We start from the raw sequence: 16,334 nt of genomic DNA, 5'->3' as shown, positions 1-16,334 counted from the left end.
GTTATGATTTGGTGCCACACAAATAAAATTTAATTCAATTCAATTGAAATAAATATTTCACTTAACGTTTAAAGGTTTCATTCATATCTCCACATTAGATTGTAATGTTGTAGATAATGTTCCGCACTCATTGATGTGTTCTATGTGCATCAAGATTCTTGATTCGTACTTGCCCTCAAACTCAATAAGGAAGTCATATACTCTTCACTTTTCTGTCATAACTTCCCCTTTCTTTTTTTGCAATTCATCACCTTCATTCAACAGGAAACACACCCAAAGATTTCACATCAGGGGCTTAAATCTTGTGCTACGGCTTCTTCTGGGTCCCTCTCGCTGTGAGTATTTACCTTCAGCTGTCAATGACAGAATGCGATTTAACTACATAACCTGGTTGTGTGTGGCTCCCATATGTGATGAATACTGCTAATAACTGAGTTAACTTCAGAATGTCTTTCCTGGATCAGATGAAGCTGCGGGGTCTGATTGATCTTTGTCTCATACTATGTCTGACCTCCAACTCAAATGGTGGGTGAATTTTTTCCAAGAAGATTTAACTACAATCAAAATATATGTATACATATGAAAAATATGAACTCTGAAAAATAATACAATAATATAAATTCTGGTTTGGTTTTGAACACAGGTCAAATCTGGAGTATTAATGTCACTACACACATCAATGCAACACTGGGCGCATCCATGACCATACCATGTACATTTACCTACCCGAAAAAACACCACACTAAGGATGTTCAAGTTTATTGGAAAAAGCCTGGTAAAACTAAAATTAAAACCAGCGACAACGACAAGAATCAGTTTGTCTTTCACACAAATTCAACGTTTGTGATTGAGAAGTACAGAGGAAAGACAAATCTCATTGGAGACAAAGCTAATGGAGACTGTTCCCTCAAGATCGTGAACATCATGGAAAATGAACCGAAAATCTATGTGAGGCTTGTTGCAAAGGACCAGAACTACAGTTTCGTAAATAAACCCGTCTCCATTTTTGTGTCCGGTAAGAATTTCAGTAAAACATTTTAAATTTGGTCTTAATCATATTTACATGCTTGAGAAAAGACAAATTAAATTAATATTTCACGTGTTTCTTTTACATGACCAGGTGCTGAATCAATCAATCTTGGCCAAGGTAGGCTATAACACGTTATTTATATTTGTTTGAACTAATCTATATATCAATTTGTTTCAGTTCAAACACTGATAGCAAAAAGAAGTACCAACAGGCGAAAGGAAATCTTATAGAAAACTGTCACAAAATGATTTTGTCGTTTTAGGTGTTACAAGCCCCCCACTTTTTACCTTTGAACCCACACACAGTAAGTTTGTTCTTGGAGTTTGTTTCAAACTAATATTTATCACATGAAAATCTGTAATTCAGTTTCCTTTACTGCAAAGATCACTGTTCACAGTAGTTGTAACTTCCCTCACAGTAGTGACAACGCTGCAGACTTCGTACATGTATGCGGCCATCTTTGCACCACTCTTGGCACTTCTCATCATCACTGTTGTCGCTGCAATTTTCTGTCACGTAAGACGCAAAAGGTAACTTCTCTTTTAGATTGTTTGTAAATTTCCAGCTTGCAAGTTAGCTCACCACTACTTCATGACCGATCCCGGTGTCATCCTTATATTAAAACCAGGTGCACACATTTTAAAGTCCCCCTCCACCTTAAATGTGATATTGTTTTCACTTGGATTTTTGAGCTTCACTGGGCAGAAGGATGCAGTACATGAGCAGAGCATTTGAATTATAATCACTTCCATTAACTGTCAGCAATTATCCCTTTTACAGGTCACATTCTGTCACCAGGGTGGAATCTGGGTATTATGAAAATTTTAGCGGAGCATCGTCAAACCAAGCCAAAAGGTTTGTATTATGATACAGTGGTTGAATCACATTATCATTTTTTCTTTTACCACTGTGTACTTGTGCGTTAGCAATACAAGTTCCATAGATTAGTACAAGCCACAAAGACTCGGTGTGTGCATGTGAATTGACACACACCTCATGACACTTCTATAATCTTGTGTTTTTCACACAAAGTGTATTTCTATTCCCTTCAGAGAAGCATCCTGTGAAAATCATGAAAACAAAAAACTTTCTGAACTCAAGGTGATTGACGACCCCATCTACGTTAACACCGAGGTACAACACCCCAACTCATTTTGGTTTTACAGTCCTAAGAATTAAGCAATTAAGACAAAAATTACGGACAGGTCCCTTTTTATTAAAGCTCACCTCACTGTAACCCACTACCTCTGTCTTTGCAGGAACTTACAGGTCACACGGATGAAAGTACGGATCAAACTCACAATGTGTATGGAAATGTTGATTATTCCAAATAGTACAAAAGCTGCATCTCGCAAATCTTTCTGCACTCAAACTTCTGTATGAAAATGCAACTTTTGAATTCTGCATTGTCGTGTGCACATGTTCCTGTCTGTGCAAACGAGGTGTTTAGGAAGGATGACAACAAGTCTGACTCAGAAGGAAGAAAGACGACACAACATCCCCAAAGAGATTGAAGTGTACATGTCATTGCAGAACAAAGAACAGTAGATTTGCAACAATTTATTATTTACTGCCTTAACATGGTTGCAGAAATTGTGAGAGGCCATCCAGGAATGGTTTATTATATAACATGAACTTTTGTGCAAAAAATATTGCCTGCAAGCATGTTAGCAAGGCCCTTACCAGGACTGTAAAGATTGTGGACTCTCAGGTACGGACCCAGGGCCTATCAGGTATTCAAGGACCTTGGACCAGAGCCTTGATACCTGACAGGTATCAAGTACACAGGGGGGCTCATTTTCAAATCATTGGTCCTTGGCTATAGGCTCGTAACAGGAGTTAGAAACATGTATTTATATTATTTCATATGACAATATTTAAAGTTGTTTGCCATTCATGTATAATGCTGAATAAACAATGAAATAATTAATAATGTACAGTGTAAAAATCGCCAAAATCCCAAACCCTAACCCAGGAATGTGTTTTAAGTGGAGAGTTTTAAGATTCCTTGCTGAGCTTCCAGTGTATAAATGTCAAAAGTGTATTAAAAAAAAAAATCTGATTTACCAGATGAACCTTACCTGGTCTAGTCTTCCTAGAAATCACATCCAAGTTGGATTTTGCATCTCACAATTAAAGTCCAGCATAGAATCGTTTTTTTTCATGGTTTCCTTTTTATTGTTTGTATGTTGCAGTGCAATGGGCGCTGAGGCATTAACCTGTCACTATCAAGCAGTTAGTACATCGATTTTGCGAGTTGTTTGCTACACCTCATGACCAGTGTTCTTTTCTTCTCTGAATCTATTCATGCAATCTTTTCGACTAGTCTTAAGACTGCAGAGGGAGAACTCGTGACTGTATAACTTCACTTGACCTTTTGGGTTTGGAAAATGAGTACACAGTTTTTCAGAGTCTTTCTCAATATAACTGCAAATGGATTACCTGTTACATCTATTCTGGGGCTGAAGCTTCTGTTTGCTTTGTAAATCCAGTCGCATCTAAAGAGATTGAATTATTACTTGGACTGTAATGTTTGAGGACATAAATAAAGGCTTAACGATGATAAAGAAAAGTACAGGACAGTGTCACTTTGTTGTGTCAATGTGTGTCTTCTTTGTGGCCTGGAGAAAATGATCTCAAAATGATGTTCGTGAGAAAACTGTGTGAGATGGACAGAGTGAGAGTAGCTGTATAAACACCAAATGCTCACACTGTGGGCCCAACGGTTTGCAAAACATTTGGCAACACTTGCAGTGTTAAAGGGTGAAACTAAACTGAAAGTAACACATTCAAAGACAGTGTTTGAAATGTGTGATGCCATCACTTCAGTGCTCGTATCTATGAGCCTAGATGGTGACCAGCTTCCCCTTTTTCTTCCTTGGATATATTTTTCTCCCTGACAATTTACCATTGACACACTTTCAAGCCTTCACATTAACCCAGGCACATGCATGAATGTTTGTATTTAATCTGCCAAAACAATCTTTGAGACAACATTGAATAATGTTTTAATGAATTAATTAATAATAATAGTTAATATGGCATTAAAATGACTCTTCTCTGGTGATTTTTCTTTTACAAAAGCGTGTCTGTATTGTGCTGCTGTGATGAGACGATGCATGGTGAGCCTCAGCAGTGCACAGACAGACAGTAGCCTTGAGCTGTACTCAGCAGGAAACCAACATTTCACGTCTTTAGCAGCTACCTTCTTTTCTTTCACACTGATAAAGCAAAGAGGGAAGAGGACATTCCATTTAACAGTGTAACTTGTGAAACATTGTGTTGTTATTGGATGACTGATATTGTATAAAAAGCAAGAGTAACATATTTACAAGCAAATTATTATAGTAGTTTAATGGTGTTCCATCACAACATACAACATATTTTTGTTAAATCAGAAAAGTAGACGGCAAAAAGAGAAAAAAGAACTACAATCACAAGTGCATCAAACAGTAAGTTGTTTTAAGACATTAGTTTTGAATTGTGAATTACAGAACACAGGAAAATAACAGCCTACTTCTGTGGTATATACAGAAAATTAACCCAAATCATGTGGACAACACACAGAGAGACTGCAGCTGCACGTCCAGTAAACTCAGCGATGTTACATATTGGCGTATATAGCATCACCCCAGTCCATCTGCGTAGAGAATACATTTAGCTCACTCTTTTCTTTCATGTATGGAAATGATTAGTGAATAAATAAGACTCAACATACCTCCACGTTGCCATACACAGGATCATTGTCATGGTGGCCAGGGTACTGCACGTCATCGCGCTCCATCTTTTGTCTGAGAACAGAATGCAGAACGCAAACGTACACATACAGTAAATACACACATAAGACTATATGCAAAATCATGTCATTTTATTTCAAAGTTTATTTCAAACTGCCATTAATAACTGTAACCTTTGTACTGTAGCGCACTTAGAGGGGTCTTCAACTTTGTTTGCCGTCATGGCACTCATGGGAGGAGTTGGCGGATCTCTAGATTTCCCCCTACTGGAAGAATAATTTACACAACCACTGAAACTCAGACTGTCATGTCCCATGAAAGCTGCAAGCAATCCCACTGTTCCAATTGAGGTCAAAGTGAAGCGGTAAACTGGTGTGATTATTAGACACATTGCTACGCAACCTTAACAAATACCTCTTGATGCATGACCTAAATGTATATGTTTCTTTCTGGGTTTTTTTTCATTGAGCATTATTTTCAAATGTCCTTTAGCATTCAGATCAGATTGCTAATAATCACGATAGAAAAGAAAAAAATAGTATATATGTACTTTTCTACTTATTTTCAGAGTGAATAAATATTTTCTATTCAAACTTACCATTTTTTAACAAATCCCACTGCTATTAAAAGTATCACCAAAGCCACACCTGCTCCGATGGCGATGGCAATAAACAGATTCTGCATCTTACCTGTTCAAACAGAAACCACATGCAGCCACTTTTCTCTCTTTCTACAATCCACGCAAACAGTCTTTAAGATTATTAAACATATCATGCATTCTACAAATTCTAAACACTTGCTTACCATTGACAGTAAAAGACAGTGTGAGTTTGGCCTCGCCCTCTGTGTTGTTTGCCAGACAGTGGACAAACTCAGAAGACCCAAACTCTGCCTGCAGGGTCCCAATAGTAACAGAGCCGTGTCTCTCTATCTTGGTGCCTGATAGGACTCTGTCAGAAAGCACAAAATGCACCATGCAGGGAGGCTTGGACTCCACAATGCACACACACTTCACCATATCCCCCTCTGAGGAGCAGGCGGACGCCGTCTTAATCTCAGGGGCATCTGTATGGACAAGTAATGCAGTCATGATTAAGCCATACATCCAAGACAAAGTCCACTCCATCATCACATTTTGTGAATTGCTTACTCACATAACACACTGAGCCACACAGGGCTGGATTTGCCTTGTCCTACTGTATTGGTGGCCGTACAGAACAATGCACTCGTGTGTCTGGAGACATTCGGCATCATGTAGAGGTTTCCCTGATGCAGCTGAGCTCCAGTTTCATTGAACCACTCATTGCTGCTGGCAGGAGGGTGAGCATCACTGGAGCATTTCAGCCGCACAGCTTCTCCCTCCTTTACCTCTGCCTTGTACTCCACCCTCACATTCACTGGGGCGTCTGCATGGAGACAATTAGCTATTCATGATTCCATGGTGTCATTTACGCTATGTTTACAACTTGTACGCCATTACAAAGTAATGTCAAAGCTGTACAGGGGCCACTGCAGTTAAGACGAGTATGCAGCTATGCTTGGTTAAAAATCTAAGACCAGTATGTCACTTTTATCGTCACCAGTCCTGAACACACTTACATTTTACTTTGAGGAGCTTGGACTTTTCCCACTGCTGCCCTCCATTTTGTCTTACGGTGCATAGTAGAGGTTTGTTGTGGTCGTCTTTGGTGGGGTGAAAGGTCAGAGTAGCTGTTGCTTTCCACTGGCCATCATCCAACTGTGAATGGTAATGGACCTCGCCGGCGTGACTCCAGACAAAGACAGGAAGAGTGGTGGGACAGGAGGGAGACACGGAGCAGGACGCCAGCACAGTCTGACCCTCAACTAATTCCTCTTTCACTAAGACAGCCATGTTTGGATTACCTGTAACGACAAGAGCGTGATAGAAAAAGAGATAAAACAAGAGTGAACCATGGACGGGCATTCACTCTGGGGAGAGAGCTCCAGGTCTTATTGCTTCAAAAACAACATGCATTTTTTCTTCTTTCTACTAAATCAGAGAGTGACACAACCAGCCTACTTGGACATTAAACTAGCCAGAAAACGAAGTAGGAGCTTCAGGGAACATACTTCTTTCTTCTCCTCCGTTATCTCCAAAGTGCTTATCAGCACCCTGCTACTGCAGCATCTTTACGTTACCGACCGAACAATAATACCAACTGGAAGCTTTGGGACAGATTAAAATGTTGACAGAACTTCTGTGGACACAATATTTAACTTGTAGGAGTTGTTAAGATGGGTTGCATTTCCCTATCAAACATTTGTATAAAGAAATGAAACTTAACCTCAACCGTTGTTATCAAACCAATGCAAAGCAAATGCAGGACAACCAATAAGTGATAAATACAGAACTGGGAGTCTAATTTTTGCTAAAATTAGAGAATTTAAATTGATGTTATTATTTAGATTTAGATTTTAAATTTAAATTAAACTTTCACCAACTCAGGGTGTACAAGTCTTCCTTTGGGGTTATACTGAAGTTAAAACCTGAACTTTCCAATACAAGACAACTAAGATAAACCATAGAAGTAAACACTGTTGACAGGTTTTCTTTTGCTCATAATTCTAGAACAAATGTAATATCACATATCTTCATTTGAACAAGTGATTCTCTAAAGTACAGAAAGTAAGTAAATTATCTAAAAATGCTCCTATTGCAGACCGTTAGACCATACTGACGTCACACTGTCCACAAACCGATTAGTTTCCACTGACGATTGGTGTCAGGACCTGACGATGATGGGAAAATGTAACTATTTTGAAAAAGTGGTTGATATTGCTTACCAATCATTGAAATGGAGACGCTGTGTTCTTTGTAAGAAAACTGGTTAAAGTCTTCAATTTCAACCCTGAAATAAAAAGGCCCTTGGTCACTTTCCTGAAGGGGATCAATCTTCAGCGTACAGTTCTTGTGTGTGATGTCTCCCAGCAGCTCTGTCCGACTCCGATACTGCTGCACAATTTTAGACTGAACTGGATGGTAGATGATGTGACTCGTTTCCTCGGTCCAAATCCCGGTGAATTTAGTGACCGTCTGTCCTGGATCTGGGTAGTTGAAAGAGCAGGGGATCACCACGCAGGATCCAGGGAGACCTTTGACTGATGAAGGCACGTTTATGGTCCAGGACGAGGCTTCCGTTTGAACCGCTGCGATAAAACGCAGACAAAAATGTGAAAATTAATCTGAGCAAAGAGATAGTAACGCACCCCCAAAAAAGGAAAAAAAAGAATGTACACTGTGCATACCGTTAAAGCAAAGCCACACAAAGAACAGAGGCCAATTCAAAGCATCCATGTCGTCCTGTCAAGGTCAGACCTGCAAGAAGTGACAAATGTTTCCAGGTTCGTGTGGGGCGTCTGTCATCTCCCTCTCATGAGAGATGACTTGCATAGTTTCCATTCCACTTATAATACACCACGCATCCACTATGCCACACACAAAAACACTGACAAAATCTGACACGCATTAGGGAAGTCTATCATATTAATCATCATTTCAGTATTCCTTTTTTTTCTTACTGTGTCTTGTGCGCTCAGCTGTTCTCACCTAAACTGCATATGTTACAGCTTTTTAGTTTCACACAAAAAAAGAGATGAAAAAAAAGTTGTCTCTGTTTTGTATCAAAAATGATTAAATCACAAATTTGGCCACCAGCTGCTCTCACTTCCTATTTGGGTGAACAGGAACTTAATGTATTTTAGTTATCAAGACTTCTCATATTTTGCTTTTGTGAGACATTTTATCCAGTTCATGAAACCGACTCCTTGAGCTCTTCACCACTAACCAAGATCGACACTATGGTGACCCAAAAACCTCTAAAAATGTATTCCCCTTCATTCATTCTTTTGAAATTCAGATTATTTGAAGGACCGTTCCCCCACCAACAAAGAGAGAGGGACACCACTGATGGTCAAAACACTGAGGCTGTAAAACTACTTAACTGTGCCCTAATTTGCTTAAGAGTGGGCATGTGACTCAAAAAACTGACATCCCCCATTAAAAAGTCTTTTATGATAGAACATTTTGGTGTCAATTGCTAAATTGCTGTTTGTTATTTGCAGAGGTTGTGGTTGTGTTGCTCTGTGAGACAACAGAGAAAACAGCAAAAAGCAACCAGGACCACAAACGCGACGCGGCTTTGCTCTAAAATTAAATCAAGGGGCCACAAACAGTATCAGCTGGAAGGTTTGAATGTATTTGTCCAAAATAGTTGCTTACATTTTGGTTACCACAATGTTAAGATACAATACAATGATGTAAGATGAGACATTTTCTCGTACAGCAAGTGATGATTGAAAGCGATGACAGGTAAACTCATTGAAAATGAATTGGTCAAGTCCAGCTAATGAGAAGTAAATAGAGATCTTACCTATCAAGCACATTTACTACAAGGAAAACCTGACCCCCGTGTGCAGCGCGAGCAGAGAGCTGTGAAGACAGGATTTCCTTTTTACAAATTGTAGTTAATGCCTCGTCGGCTATCTCACATTTGAAAAGCTCATCACCTTGACAAATAATTTTTGTAGTGTTTAAACATTTATTTGAAAAGAAAACACGTTACAAAAAAGGATACATTTAACACTCGCTTATTTAATTTGAAAAAAAGAGAGCAAAAAAGCGCAAAGGGACCTTTCTCATTTTCAATTTCTCTCTTTCTGTCCATGAATTCACACAACAGTCTTGTGGTGAGAGAGAAAATGTATTTGCAGAGGTGGCCTCTGATACACCTCCAGGCTGTTCACTGTTCCCTTTTCACACGTCACAGCCGAGAGGCTCCTCTTGCTGAGTTGTTGGGCAGATTTGATTGTGCACGGTGTTCAGTCATGGACCCTGATCTCCCACAAAAGCAGGGTTCAGCCTTTCGCCCCCGTTTGGATGGAAACTGTTGCACTCTTGGACAGCAAGGTCAACATAACGGATGCTGCGCGTCAGGTGGATCCTTTTCACAGATAAACCCTGCTTTCCTTTAACTCTCCAGAGATCATCTTCGCAATGTGTCAAGAAGTCCTCCAGCTTGACTGTGTCCTCTTTCTGGCGCCCCCAGGACAGTTTCCTCGGAGTGGGAATGATGAAGCTGGTGGATGCTGAGTTACCCATGACAGGAAAATGGGCCTGATCTGGACGTTTGGGATATGCCAGGGGCAAAACTGTGATGCCCCAAAATATAAAAATGAATATGTTAGTAATCACGTATTACTAAAAAATAAAATAAATACAATTATGATATACACAAGAATCCACACAAATTGTTTTTTACCTGTTAACCAGGCCTCGGCGATGTCTCTCCTTGCTGCTGGTTTATCTACACTGAATGAGAAGTGTCAGGCTCCTCCATTTTAAAGAACGCTCACAGGACAGACTGAAAGGCCTGATACTCGTCTGTCGTCAAAGGAGCACTTAATCACATCTCCCTGGATGAGATTAAACACAGCAGTGACAATGCAAGTTAAACACTGCTGATTAGTGGATCTCATATTTAGACTTTCAAATTAATCAGTCAGCCAATCAATCAATCTATCACTGGGGGAATTCTTTTGATCACAAGCACGCTGAATGAAAAAGGTTTCCACTCTTTAGAAATTGTAATTGTATGGATCAACCTGTCTTGTCCTTGTTTTGATTTGATTTCTTCATTTTTGGGGATCATCGTTGTTATTTTAGTGCTCGAAAAACAGTCTTCAGTCACCACTCAATCAACATTTTGATAGATTTTTTGATATGTAAGTTTGTTTTCCACACAATTCCTGCAGAAAGAAATTAAAAAAAGTCAAGTGAAACTTTATTCTGTTTCAGGATCACACTGTCATTCCTCTGGAGGTACCTAAAATGTGATGAGAGTAACTAATAGAAAGCATTTTCCTCCAGAGGTAAGAGCCTGAAAAGAGTATAGTATAGTAATATAACCTGTCAATGTGTTGTCTGCTATCCTGATATCCAGGCTATCCTCTCATATTTTCAGTTTCTCAAGAGATTGTTCTTAACATTATGGACCATACTGTATATACTGTATTTTTAGTATGACAGAATGGGCTCTATGTTAATTATGGAAAACAAGTAGTAAGCAAACGATGCAAACTGTTCATTCTCAATTTTTTTACCCAAAACCTGCCACCGTCATTTTCTATAACACGTTTGTCCCATTTAACTGTGTTACTCTACATTCTCAGGACTAACATATCAAACTTTGACAATACAGTGGCTAATGTTGATCTAGTTAAACTTCAACATGTTGATTCTATGTAGTTTATTTTGATCAGGTATCCTCCTTATGTTTTAATGTGATCTAGCACTGACTTGACAACTTGACAATTTTACTATGACTAATGTAAGCCTTTTCTACTGAACTTCCCAAACGTTTAAACTTTATCTTAATAATAAGATCCAATGTTTTTTCAACTTGGAAGCATTTCAAAATTAAGATGTAATGTCATAGTCAACTGAAAGACTTTTTTTTTTCTCTAGAGAAAGACCTCATGTGGCACAGTTGCATCTTTGAAGTCACTTCATGTTGTTGAAGTTTGCATCACCAATGTGGCTGTTCAGTTGATACCATAACTTACGTTATGGACATTTAATCATGATTAAAATGTAAAACAATGGCACAGACAGTTTTTCCCCCGCCCTCTTCTTCCACATTCATCAACTCGAGCTGTCAATTTGTTAATTTGCCCTTTAACACATTTTAAAGCACCAATTGTCTGTCCAGCATGGCCGAATAAGTGTGGATAAACTTGGCCCTCCGTTGATACAGTTGATGAAAATATCTCAGACGGGTTACGCTCGCATAAAACTTGTCATTCAGAGGTGGAGGACAAAGGCATTACCAATCAATCAATGATCAATGATCACTTAACTCCGGACGCAGACCAAGATATTAATGGACAAAGAAAGTGCTTAAATTACATCTGCTCAGAAAAGGGTGTGCTGGCATATTTGACTGAGATTTTTATAACATTGACGGAAAACAAGTTTTACCTTAAAAAAAAAAAAGAAGTCCAAACTAAGATTAAGACACTTGTAGACGAGTTTGCTATGGATAATACAAGTTCATCTAACATAATTCACATTCACATTAGATAGCACATCCTTTCATAACACAATTATCGCCTACAATTGCATCAGTTGGTATTACTCAGTATCTGTGCCATTTTTACCAGATCTTCACAGGGTCGAGGATGTTTTCAAGGTGCGTGAAATTGGTGCTGTGCTTCATTAATAATCCCCAGACAATAACCGGCCTTAATTGGAAGCATTTATGCTGGTAGAATTTGAGGTCAAAAGTTTTGCTCTCATTAATCTTTTGTACAAACTCTTTTACTTCTTGTGAACTGTCCTCAATGGATTTATGTCGGAAGTAAATTCTTCAGTTTTAATTTGTAAACGACAACAAGAATTTATTTAGAAAACTCAAAGAAAACACAAATATATTCTGGCACCAGTGCATTTATTTAGCTCTTTATTGAGAACAGCCAAAATATTTTGATATGGCTAATGTAAATATGATCAGGTTAATAATGGCACTGAGAATCATAACTCATGTTCAAAAAATTACATTTTCCTACTTTGCTTGCTTGATTTTCTACTTGCTCATTCATCTGATTAAAGTAAAGGAAGCGGGCTGTGGACACTATGAGGACATGTGAAGATGAGAAGAAAAATTGAGCAGTGATGCCGTCGTCTCTGTAAACTAAGAGGACATGACCAAAGAGATCAGCGCTGCCACCAGGAGCAGAAGACCAGCGCTTGTGCTGCTGGCACTGTTGCAGAAATCACCCTGACAGCAGCTCAGTGTCGCTCCAACGGTTCCAGCCATCTGTAAACTTGGTGAACTCAAGCACATCAGCTTGGAAGCACAGCCCTTCACGGTCACGTTTTCACCGCCTATATCCTCTGAGTGAATGAAAGTGGATGTTAGTGGGGTTTTTTTCAATACATCTACCAGATTCACAAAACATTTCTCTGTGCAGAGTAAATATCTGGATCACACGGTCACTTGATGCTGCGGGCCTGTTACCTGTTGTTGACATGCAGTAGTCCTCATTCCCCTCGCAGTTCAGAGTTGCAGTGCACGTGTGTCCATCACAGCGGAAGCACTTTTTACCATTGACCTTGGATTTGCTGGGGTCTGTGAAACAGAACGTATAGAGGATAGAGATGATGACTGCAACGCACTTATCTTTTTCAAAGCTTTTTCGTACAGAGGATTAAGAGATGTGTTGTTTTTTCCCTATACTACAAGGCGAATGATATATGCTGTTTATTAAAATATTCTGAAACAGAAAAAAATGTTTTTGTAATATGTGATTGTGAAAAGTTGAGAAGCTCTCTCTCTCTCTTTCCATTTCTTTTTTTGCACACACACACACACACACACACACACACACACACACACACACACACACACACACACACACACACACACACACACACACACACACACACACACACACACACACACACACACACACACACACACACACACACACACACACACACAGAGCAAATTGCAGTGTGCAGCTCCAGTGTGGCAGTCGCGGTATTGTGCCCTTGGGCTCCTCAGATGGCATTGTAGGGAAAAGTAATTTCCCTCATACTGGCTTGTCTTGGAATTTGAGACTTGTTTTCTATAACATTTAATCAAACCATCAAATCAAATCCAAACACAATATCTAATATCTACTCATCTGATATCATAAATAACGTCTAAAACCTGCCCCAACAATCTTTCCCCAGGTGCTGATACATGGAGTGGCATCCTCAATCTATAATACCCACATTCACGATGTCAGTGTTGGTGCAAGACATTAATACAGAACTTGATTCAATGTATTTGCTACGGTATGTTAGAAATGGACAAACATTAGCCAGTAAAATCAGACTTCATGACTGCAGCCAACACTAACTTTTACAGCAGCCATGGGGGGAAGAATAGTTTTAAAATTTTGAACAATTCTTACACACACACTAATGCATGTTTCAAACAAAACAGCCCTCGAGAAAATACCTAATAACCAGAAGATAAATGTAAGTAAGTTACCAGGGGCAGGTTGATTGTTGCAGAGCTCGGAGGTGCAACAATGGCTGGTAAGTACCATTCTGGTGACTCCAAAGTTGACTGAGCCTTCAACACACTGCTCAGCCAAAGCACACATTTTCATGTTGAAGTCACTGAGTTTTGAGGCGCCTGCAACAAAAGAGTCACTTTTGTAAACGGTGACACTGCAAAAAAGGTTTACAGTAAGGACAGTGCACGCCGTAATACCATACCGTTATAAATGAGGACTCTTTGTGCGCCACACTGAAAACCCTGCGATGCACATTCCTTTGCTGTGTCTGTGCAGGATCCCGAGTCATCCGATGAACACTCAAAGCATTTCAAAGTGAAGGCTGATGAAATGCAAATCGTACATAGATTTAATCAAAATTTTCAGCACAGCTATCAAAGCAATTGGCAAGAGACAGACAGAATAGAAACAGCTGGGAATAGCAAATTAATATTTTGCTGCTGCATGTGGACATACTGCCATCTGACATGTGACCTTAAATGTCTTTCTTTTCTTTGAAATTCAACAGATAAGAAAAAGCATAACAGAAAACAAACTTGCCTTTAGGGAGAAGCGCAATCCCAAAGATCAGGAGGAAAAGCATTTTGTGACAGTGAGAGACAAACTGACTTAAAGTTGAGTTATGTCTGTAGGTATCCCTCCTGAGAAGGAGTGGTCTTCTCCACCCTCAGGCCAATACTCCCCCCCCCCCCCCCCCCCCCCCCCCCGATTTGTTTTTTGACTCAGACTTTCAGACCTCACTGTACATGGATAAATACATATGTATGTATGTATACTCTACATGCATGTATGTATGTATGTATTTATGCAAGACTTGTGGCAGGACCAATGAAATACAAAATAAGACTTTTACTCAGTTTTTCCATCATAGTTTTAAACATTAAATCCCAGCCATCTGGATGCCCCCCACACAAAGATAAGGGTTCCAATTGGCAGTCTTGAAATTGTTGTTGGCCAAACGTTCTCCAAAACATCTTCATTAGATCTTTGGAGCAACAACTGTGAATATATATGAGAAGATATCAATATATTCCTGACTAATCACACATAATCCAATAATCCACTTAAATGCTCAGTCTTGACAGAGCATTCATCTGCTCGTGTGAGTGTTACCTCAGTGTTGACATATTTCTTATGTCTTAACATAGATTAACTCATAATTTATCACTGCATGTTGAGTTTCCTCTGTGGCTTGTTCATGTTGGCTTTGTTCCATGTGCACCAACAACAAAGTTAAATTTGTGCCATTACAAATTAGAAGATCGTGGTTAAACTGTTGTAAGTTCAAAGTAAGGAGGGTTTGTGGGATCTTTTTGGAGAAATGAAAAGTGACTTACTCTGTACTAAATCTGTCTTGTGAAAGGATGTATGTGGAGATTAACACAGTCCAGAAGAGTGCAACACACCTGTACAATGAAAAGCACCATGCAGTTAAAGAATCACACAAACAATCTCTTCTCTGGAGTTCCTTTTATTTATGAGGAAAATGACTATTACTCCTTTTAGAGATGTTTTAAATGCATTTTTAGGGCAAAATATTCATCTCAGAAAAAGTGTGCACCTTCAGTACATCAACGCTGCAGTTACAATATTGCAACCAATGGCTGGCAAAAAAAAATGATTACACACGTTGCTAGACATGGACAGACAATTGATATTTACCCTTATCGAACACTCCTGTACAGGGTGTGCGGTGTCTGTTGAACATGACATTTCCTGAGGGCAGTGACGGGCAACTTTCTAACTTTCAGTGCACCAAGAGTCTGCAGGTTTTAATGCCCTCCATGGTCTACAGAAGGTGGTGTCATTCTGCATTGTGCCCCGATTCTTCGACGCTGGTGACGCGCTTCCAGTTTCAATCGTCCCTCCTGTAGGGTGCAAACGACGGGTCCCCACTTCAGGACCACATTTCTCTTTATGTGACCTGATAACTGGATATACAGTAAGAGTTTGCGACACTGTTGCATGTGGCAGCAGGGTGTTAGCTGAGCAGGCGGCTGTATTCTGACAGCGCCGAGGACTTTTTCACCCCATCCCAGATACGAGCTGCATAGTGAAACCTGTGATAACAAAACAAAACAGGGGTCATATTCATTATTAGGCCAAAAGTACATGAGGGGAAAGGATTTCAAGAAGCTACAACCAAGTCCAGTTGCTCATGATTCAACACACTTGTGGATCCTAAAAATAAGGGGTGAGTCACTGTAAAGACCCTGGAAAGCCTTAACCAAGATCAGGATAACACCCTCAGTACCCAGATTTAAACTAAAACCGCTTTCCCTTGACAAGCTTGTGCATTAATCTGTGAATAATTTCTTACATAAAAAAAAAAGCTTTTTTGGGGTTATATTTAGATTTTTATTTGTCTGGTTTTGAATGATTTTTATAAAAAAAAATAAACACACACTCAGGAGGTGGATGCCAGCTCTGAATAGTGTATGCACATTATTGTATAAATTATACAATATTACATTATCATA

At 39.3% G+C, this 16,334-nt stretch overlaps 4 protein-coding genes across 13 annotated transcripts in view; 1 reads left to right on the top strand and 3 right to left on the bottom strand.

Moving 5' to 3' along the window:
• Positions 1-223: 223 nt before the first annotated feature.
• On the top strand, positions 224-3,605 carry LOC118300591. Of its 4 annotated transcripts, XM_047332208.1 has the most exons (10): positions 224-335; positions 465-525; positions 644-775; positions 913-1,015; positions 1,121-1,147; positions 1,293-1,334; positions 1,449-1,560; positions 1,811-1,885; positions 2,083-2,164; positions 2,290-3,605. In XM_047332208.1, the coding sequence occupies exons 3-10, from the start codon at positions 749-751 to the stop codon at positions 2,362-2,364; spliced, it is 543 nt and encodes a 180-aa protein (XP_047188164.1). In that variant the 5' UTR covers positions 224-335; positions 465-525; positions 644-748; the 3' UTR covers positions 2,365-3,605. The 4 variants fall into 4 exon arrangements, with proteins under 4 accessions (XP_047188164.1, XP_047188170.1, XP_047188158.1 ...); XM_047332214.1 differs by lacking the exon at positions 644-775 and having other exon boundaries at positions 225-335; XM_047332202.1 differs by having other exon boundaries at positions 227-335; positions 644-1,015.
• A 752-nt stretch (positions 3,606-4,357) lies between these two features.
• On the bottom strand, positions 4,358-9,236 carry LOC118300503 (myelin-associated glycoprotein). 5 transcript variants are annotated; one of them, XM_035624973.2, is made up of 10 exons: positions 9,159-9,236; positions 8,035-8,104; positions 7,573-7,935; positions 6,367-6,651; positions 5,922-6,173; positions 5,572-5,832; positions 5,366-5,456; positions 4,941-5,033; positions 4,749-4,821; positions 4,358-4,670 (listed from the first exon to the last, which is right to left on the bottom strand). In XM_035624973.2, the coding sequence occupies exons 2-10, from the start codon at positions 8,081-8,083 to the stop codon at positions 4,635-4,637; spliced, it is 1,503 nt and encodes a 500-aa protein (XP_035480866.2). In that variant the 5' UTR covers positions 8,084-8,104; positions 9,159-9,236; the 3' UTR covers positions 4,358-4,634. The 5 variants fall into 5 exon arrangements, with proteins under 5 accessions (XP_035480866.2, XP_035480848.2, XP_035480874.2 ...); XM_035624955.2 differs by lacking the exon at positions 9,159-9,236 and adding an exon at positions 8,308-8,390; XM_035624981.2 differs by lacking the exon at positions 9,159-9,236 and adding an exon at positions 8,336-8,354.
• A 2,978-nt stretch (positions 9,237-12,214) lies between these two features.
• Positions 12,215-14,521, bottom strand: LOC118300620 (urokinase plasminogen activator surface receptor-like). The gene is made up of 5 exons (XM_035625183.2): positions 14,395-14,521; positions 14,057-14,176; positions 13,827-13,973; positions 12,804-12,914; positions 12,215-12,679 (listed from the first exon to the last, which is right to left on the bottom strand). The coding sequence occupies exons 1-5, from the start codon at positions 14,435-14,437 to the stop codon at positions 12,477-12,479; spliced, it is 624 nt and encodes a 207-aa protein (XP_035481076.2). The 5' UTR covers positions 14,438-14,521; the 3' UTR covers positions 12,215-12,476.
• A 95-nt stretch (positions 14,522-14,616) lies between these two features.
• The window catches only part of smg9 (SMG9 nonsense mediated mRNA decay factor), a 7,002-nt gene continuing 5,284 nt past the window's right edge, over positions 14,617-16,334 (bottom strand). For 2 of the 3 annotated variants that reach the window (XM_035624911.2, XM_035624921.2), the window contains exon 13: positions 15,310-15,914. In XM_035624911.2, coding sequence (XP_035480804.1) covers positions 15,836-15,914 — 79 coding nt within the window. In that variant the 3' untranslated portion in view covers positions 15,310-15,835. Of the gene's footprint in view, positions 15,261-15,309; positions 15,915-16,334 lie in introns of those variants that run through there. The other variant, XR_007030783.1, reaches the window with a different exon arrangement.

The sequence above is a fragment of the Scophthalmus maximus genome, chromosome 1 (assembly GCF_022379125.1).
Source record: "Scophthalmus maximus strain ysfricsl-2021 chromosome 1, ASM2237912v1, whole genome shotgun sequence".
NCBI classification, from domain to species: Eukaryota; Metazoa; Chordata; class Actinopteri; order Pleuronectiformes; family Scophthalmidae; genus Scophthalmus; species Scophthalmus maximus.
This window is presented reverse-complemented; position numbering and strand designations above follow the sequence as displayed.